The sequence below is a fragment of the Convolutriloba macropyga genome, chromosome 8, assembly GCF_964194025.1.
Source record: "Convolutriloba macropyga chromosome 8, txConMacr16.3, whole genome shotgun sequence".
Classification (NCBI taxonomy): Eukaryota; Metazoa; Xenacoelomorpha; order Acoela; family Convolutidae; genus Convolutriloba; species Convolutriloba macropyga.
In genome coordinates, this window is record NC_134475.1 from 28,002,153 (window position 1) to 28,009,918 (window position 7,766).

At 37.4% G+C, this 7,766-nt stretch overlaps 1 protein-coding gene across 1 annotated transcript; it reads left to right on the forward strand.

Moving 5' to 3' along the window:
• The first annotated feature begins 3,720 nt into the window (after positions 1 to 3,720).
• On the forward strand, positions 3,721 to 5,953 carry LOC142344651 (protein SERAC1-like). The gene has a single exon (XM_075396469.1). The coding sequence runs from the start codon at positions 4,127 to 4,129 to the stop codon at positions 5,939 to 5,941; it is 1,815 nt and encodes a 604-aa protein (XP_075252584.1). The 5' UTR covers positions 3,721 to 4,126; the 3' UTR covers positions 5,942 to 5,953.
• The last annotated feature ends 1,813 nt before the right edge of the window (positions 5,954 to 7,766 follow it).

The following is a 7,766-nucleotide window of genomic DNA, read 5'->3' on the forward strand; positions in this document are numbered from 1 at the left end:
CACAATCAGTTCAAACCTGTCTTTTGTTAATAGCCGCCCTCATCTTCTCAGCCGGCTATTATAGCGCTCCTATTTTTTTTTACTTCTTCGAATAAAAAATGTTTCGCTGTACCTCATTTTGCCGCTTTATCAACATTTTGCGTGATATTTTTTTGACTTCTCTAGGCTAGTTTCTCTCTTCTCTCATTCTGCTAAAAGTGATTTTGAACATCAGTTGCTCAGCAAAGCAATTCAAAATAAACAGAGTCAGTATAAAAAATTGAAGTCAGAAATAGAAACGGGATAAACCCATAAAGCCCAAATTTAGATGCCCTCTATTTGAACGCCGTTCCTATAAGTCTTAGTTACCATCTTTAGTGTTTATTGGTATTGATAGTAGCCCCTGTAGCCTCTCTCTAAGAAACAGAAGTATGTTCAACTACGAAATGCCATCAAAATAAATCGGACTTGGAAAATGTTTTTGTACAAAATTTTTTTTTCAATATCTATTCTTTCAATCCCAATCATGCTTATTGGAATCAACGGCGGCTATTTTCCGGCAATGTGCCGGGTATGTTTCATGCTTTCAAAGAATTTCAACTGAATTGCGTGCGTGACGTCATTTTTCACTCTTATTAGAGTTTTTTTGTTCATTCGAGTGATTTAATTTTTGGTCTGACGTGACTTCACTCAAAAAAATGACGTCCTCCCTCTGATTTTTTTTTTAAATTTCAAATAGGTAAGTTCAATTGATTGCGCTTCACTCTAACTGGAGCGCATTTAAGGGCAGTTAATAAAAGCAGCAATACGTTAAACAGATTCTTAACCAAAATATAACATCTCAGCTTTTTAAAAGTTTCTTTCGGACTGTTTCTTCTATCTTTTTGAGACTGCAGATTTACGAAGCTATTGTGGCTGTTTTTGGCAATCTGCTAGCTATGTTGTTCATTTTGCGAATCAATTGAATTTCCTAGAATAAAAGTCAATGCAAGTAACTTTGGAAGTAGATTTGGAATAAATGGAAGTTCTAAATCGTCTTGTCGAAGTTTCACAAGTTTAACCTAATTTTCAACCATGAGGTGAGTTGTCGTTTTTGGACTTTTTTCTTGACAATGCGAGGTCAAATTGGATTAGTGATTTTAATCACCCTGGGGTAGTAAGAACACCGAACAGAGTAGTTTTAAGTCGTGACTTTTTCAAACTGACATTTTTAAATAGTTCGATTATTTGAATTGAAATTGAACGAATGGTTTTAATAAATTTAAAACTCTTTGTTCTCAAAAAAAAACATTTGGATTTCTCTATTTTTTAATCTATTTTTTAATAGAGAGATCTATGTGGCTCTCCTATGAGTCACATTTTGATCAATTACTTTTCTTGTTTAACGGTTTGGATTTTTTCCGTTTGTGCCCCCCCCAGTACGTTATGCGCCCCCCCCCCCCCGTTACAGAGCTCGTGCCATTACATAGTAAATCATTATGTTAAAATATGGCCTGTGCGTCTGGGGGTGGAAATAATATGCTCCCACTAAGCGGGGGTGGGAACAAACAGAAAAGATCCAAAGTTTTTCTCGGCTCTTATAATACTTGCTATTTAAAGCAATTAGTTTTTCTGGTTTTGCGGATTTTGGTCTTTTTTGTTGTTCTGGCACTTAGTCTCATTCACTATAGGACTCTTTGGTCCTATCATTTTTAACTCTTGAGGTAAAATAAAAATTCAATTTCAAAACAAGGTTTTAACTTCTTTGACAAGACTTGTTTTGAAAATTTTTTGGCGTTTTTTTTTTTTAAATTTTGCGAGTTCTTTCAGTTTTGCGTTGATCTGTCAATCATTGTCACTAATGACAAGTCGCTGGATTTTCTAATGATTCGTATTAGATGTTTTTAGTCATTTTCATTCATAGTGGAAATTTCATTTTGGAGTGGATTTGCTCTCTAATAAGTCATAACGGAATCCACTTAAGGTTTCAGTTTATTGCTGATTAATTGCTCTCAAACGTAATTTGTAGTAATTATATTAGTCCTGTCGGTCTTTTTTATGCGATTTTTTGCTTGACCGATTTTTTGTCTGACCCATTTGACTTTTCGTACTCAAAAACGGATAAACAGGTAGCGCCCAGTGGTCATTAAGTGCTCATAGGGCCTTTCAGCTCACTAGTCTCCAAGTATGCTTTTCTTAGAGGTTGAAGACCCCCGCTGTTGCCCACCACCCTACTGTTGCCCCACCCCATCAGAGGTTGAAGACCCCCGCTGTTGCCCACCACTCTACTGTTGCCCCACCCCATCAGCCCACGGTGCCCCCCCCCCCCCCCCGTGGCTAGCTACTGACGAAGCCAACCGCTCGCCGGTCGTTTGAGAGCAATTCGCCCGACGTTAGGCAGTTATGTTAATATTTGTTGACTTGTCGACGTAATACCATTTGTTGCGGACAATTGTTGCTACTTTTGTTACGTGCTCTTAAATGGTTTTCATTGGAGTTGGGTATCGAAAGAGCATTAGATGATAAAGATTTGAAGCGTTGGTTGGGTTTTTAAAACTTTGATGCCGCATTTTTTCATTGAAATCGTATAACAGGTTTTTGACAAAGGTTGTTTATTCTTATAGTTTGTCACTATTTGATTTCTACAACGTTGGCGCTTGCTGTCTAAACTCCCATTGTGTTGAGAACTTTCAAAATTGACGTAGTTTGACATATAACTTGGATAACATTTTCCTAAAATGGAAAAGAAGTAAATTTGTTTAAAGTTTGTAGTGCTCTGTTTACTTCTGAGGACGTCCTGGTATATGATTTGTTTCTTATGGGAGCTGTTCGTTTAGAGAGGCTGATGTTCTTGTCTTCAGCTTTTTCATTTGTTTAAATTGTAATTCAGGACTGGTCCTGCTACGTTTTTTTTTCAAATTCGTTTTGTTTTTCGATCACGTTTTACGTAAGTCTGTCGCGTTTGATTTATGACTTACCTAATTCACTGCTTCAACTGAATGGATTTTGAGATTCATCCTGCAATGTTACATCAATACGCTCATTGTGGAAAAACGAAATCAAAGTGGCGTCAACCAATAAAGTCTGGGCACTAAGACTTAATGGTCGAAGACCTGATTTTAGTTTTAAGCTTATAGATATTCATTTTCGGGACTGAATTCACCATTTTTGTTGACTCTAATAAAACTGCGGTCCAATTTAAGTTTTTTGACCGTCAATTTTATCTCTTTTTTTCTACAGTTGTTTCAATCCCGATGCGGATCAGTGGTTTCAACAGCGGCTATTTGCCGGCTGTTTAAATGTGTAAATATCTGCAAACATTGCTTTAGTGTATTTTGGGTTTAACTGACCGAATTTTTATCTGGTTCGGTGGATTACATTGGAATTGTTTGAGAAGTTACGAGTAGTTTATTGCAAGATCTGGTAGTTGTAAACTCATATCTTGTAAAGTCTAAGAAAAATTTTATGATTTACTTAATGTAGTATAATATATATATTATCAGAAGATTCACCTTCTTAATGGTTCCTTTTACAACAAATTTTGTAAAGAATTTGTAACCATAAAAACATGCCAATAATTGGGCTTTTCACATTGGTTGCTCGCTTCTTCTAAAAAACGCTGGCTTTCATTTATGAAACAATTTGAACGTAGAGTAATGGTTCTTATCGGATTTTTTGTTTCGATTGTTCACCAGAAGTGAGGCCTGCGCGTTCGCTTTCAGGTTGAACGAGAATCAGACGACAGCTATCAACTGACGGGAGACAACAGTACGCAGTAAAATTTCATCTGATCTGATCTGTGTTCTCATGTTTGCCGTATCTTCACATGCCACACTTCCAAGCGCAAATGGATTTCCAAATCATTAGTTTGTCACAGTCAGCAATCAGTTAATTTTCAAGCTGATTTCAAAAATTGAACTGTCATGATTTTGAGGAAAAAAATTCTTTATGCAGTTGTTTCTAATATTTTTTGCCTTTGTTACTTTCTGTGATTAAATTAGATCGATTTTCTTTAGTCATAACTTAATTCGCAACAAACGATGGTAGGCACGTATGAAAAGGATGCTTGGCAGGCATGATAAGGGCTGCATTGATAAATAAGAACAGAAGTTTGTATTTCAGGTAATGTGGAAATGATTGGAATTGTAAATGGTTCAACTGCACAAGCATGTCCAAGACTGCTTCCATAGTTGGGTTTTTGTCTCTCAGTGGCGTAGTTGTAGCCAGAAAGTACTTAAACAACAATATAGAAACTGAGGACGGGGAAAACAAGTATCGATCAGTTTTGAGTGAATCGAGGTCGTTATTCCAGAAAAGTTTTGACCAGGTTACGTTTCTATCAAAACAAGCTTTGTCGAAGATTGATAAACAAAATGATCTTAACCTCAGTGCGCGCGATGGAGTTGAACCAAGCAGTTCATCATTAGACGGCACTAAAGATCGATTTTCTTCTGACGACTCTTCGAGAAATGTGTTTAGAATAACTAAGGGCCTTGCCGAGCTGTTACAAAATGAACAGTCAAACCAAAAATTTTCAAAGTCGCTTGAGAATGACCTGAATGTGACGTTTAAAGCATGGTACAAGATTTTGCATCACGATGAAGGAAGGTATAGTTCCAACCGACCACCCGGAAGGTTCCAGGATTCTCTCAACGATTCCTTTGATGGTATTTCTTCAATTGAGTATTATGAGAATAGAAATATAGCCGCAAACGAAGAATTGAAACGCATTTTGTACAAATTTTTGGTAATAGCGCATAAAATGACGCAGAAAGAGAATCCAAGATTTACTTTCATTCGAGACGTTTTGGCATTAGTCGCTGAGACTATAACTCTTGCACCCGAGCGTGGTTCGTTTTACAATTTTCTTTTGCCCATAGCGTGTGGGAGATTTTTGTGCTCTGTGACATTGAACAAAAACCATCGCTCGCTGTTGCTGCAAAACCAAAAGTTGATGCAAGTGTTAAAGGATTGGTCCGAATCGAAAACACTATCTTGCTTGAGTTTGATTGGACAGAATTGTTTGTGGAATCTGGATAATGTCGACGCTCAGATTCCGAATGGCATTTTCATTTGGGAACCTAGCTCCAATGACGAAAAAGGTTCCAAAGATGGGAAAACATTGGACGTAGTATGGTTTCACGGCTTAAATGGCAGTGCATTCTACACGTGGCGACATGCTGGTATTAAATTTGACAATTTTCTCACTAGTTGGCCCATTGACTGGTTGTTGAAAGATCTTCCGCATAATGTTAGATTTATTTTTATGGACTATGATACTTTAACTGTGGAAGCAAATTTGGAGATATACCAAGACGGGCGTTGTGTTAAGATGGAAAATATAGTTGAAGCACGTGCCAGGGAATTGCACGAAAAGATGAAGGTCATACAACGAAATAAAGGTTCCGCAAATCCAGTTCTACTTATTGGTCACTCAATGGGTGGTCTGATAATCAAGCAAATGCTGATGCTTGATGAACAAGAAAAACACAGCTCTAAGAATCCAGTGTTTCACAATCTCTCAGGAATCCTGTTCCTTTCCACGCCCCATTTTGGATCCCCAATTGCTAAGAAGTTGGGAAAACTTCCGTCAGCCTGGGTGAGAGGGAGCAAAACTTTGAGTCAGTTGGGAGACTACGGAACTTGCTCTCTGCTCAACTTCAATTTCGTGAAACTGATGCTGACAATGCCTGAAGTTGATGTCTTAAGTGTGGCAGAGAGCCTTCCGACTAAATTTGCCCTGGGTGCTTCTTTTGTCGTCGTTCCGGTCGTCTCGGCGTACCCTGGCTTCGGCAAATTTCGAATCTTAAAATCGGATCATGTCAACGTATGCAAAGCTCGTGACAACAATAGTGACTCTTTGTATCAACTTGTAAAAGACTTTGTGCTACTTCACGTGCCTTCTGATGTTGAAGAATTAGATTTCTATAAAAGTATTAATCCAAATTACATGTACAGTTTCGTTAGTTTAGGTTTAAATTAATTTTTTATCGAAGTCATTTTTGCTTGAACTGTTTCCGCACGCCGTCCCAGATTGTGACGTGGATAATATTGTGACCAGATTGTGACATGTTTTCTGGATAACATTTCTGGTTATTTTTCTGGATAATTATTTTATTGGATAATCAACCTCTTATTAGGCTATACAAACCATTATCTGTGCAAAAGTAAACAGCTGGGTTTCTTTTTACTACACCGGAAAATTTTAGTTGCCGGTTAACTAAATGACAGAATAACATCTACCCTTAAATTTGAAGTAATAAAATTTTGCGTAGTGGTTAGCTTCGTTTTTCAACGTTCTTGTTTAGGGGCAGTTTGTTCGACGTTACTCGGTTATGGGGAACCGCCCCTCCCCTCCGTCTTCCTATGTCAAATAAATTAATGTTTTGAGGTTTTTATTAAGTGTTTAATAGCCGCGTCAGCAATTCCAGGCGGCTATTATTGCGCTCCTAATTTTTTAAATCGTCTAGCAAATTTTTGCTTCGTCTTATCCTGACTTCTTGGAATTGACTTTTTCATTGACTTCGGTGACTTCGTTCGCTTAGCAGTTAAAGTTTGTGTTCGTGACGTCATTTCTGCTTTTAGGTCAAATTGGTGACTTATCTCACTAAAAAAAATGACTTCTGAACTCACTTATGGAACTTTAACTTTTATGAACATTTACTAATTAAAGGTCAATAGTGTGCTTCTAAGTAGCGCCAAACTTATATGCCCTAATTCCTGAGTAATAGAGTCTTGAGTTTTAATATCGAATATTAATTTTGAAAAAGTTCCATTAGGGTTTTTTCCTTGTAGAGCAAGTAAGTCTCATAAAAATGACAGTCCGAATCTAACCCAAAAAGTCTAGTGGTCTATTAAAAAGCTGGTGGTCGATCTGTCAATCTTATTTCTTTAGTTGTTTCAATTCATGGTAGGCCACAAGCGTCTATCGCGGCTATTTTCCGGCAATCTGCCGGCTATGTTTTTATGTTCTACTGTTTTTGGCAGTTCAACAATTTCGCGCAATTGTAAGGAAACTTGATATTAATCAATAAATGAAGCACTCTTTCACTTTTAAGCCATAGCCGGGTCCTGTCATGTTGTATTGCAGCAGTTTGTTCGGTTATGTTCAAAAGCATCAGAAAAAGTCAACTTCGAAAACCTCTTTTTAGAGTTGCACGTTATGTATAAAAGCTGACGCTTGGTCAAATATTCTTACGGTTACTATTTTTACCCATACACGGTTACACCAGTTGTATAACTTAAGACATAACCCGTAATTGATTTGAGTACTTTTTTTCCGCTGCTCTGTCAGTTTTTCTTGCCAGTTTTTACATTGATGTTTTAAATAAGTGTATTCCGAACGCAGAGCTGCCATTTCTGAACTTCCGTAGCATTAATGGGGCGCTAACAAGTTACTTCTTCGATAAATTTTGCAATGTTGTTACAACAACGACAGTTAAATAGTGAATAATACTACACGGTTGTTATCGCTATCGAATAGTTATCAAACTACGAGGCGAAGCCTAGTTCTTGATTATGTTCGAGAAGGCGATAACAACCGTGTGGTAATGTTTTCAATCAACTCTCGTTGCGATTACAACAGTTAACAGTTAAATAACTTGAACCACTGTTGCCGTGATTGGTCTACGATTGGTCTACTTATTGCACTCTTTTATCACCACTATTTACATAGTAACAGTGGTGAGAAAAGAGTGGGACTAACTTGTAGTGTAAAGACGACGAGAATTCGTAGTATTGATTGGGCGTTTATGTGTTATTTCGCCGGTAAATTATGCAACTGTTGTCATCGCAACGAGAGTTAATTA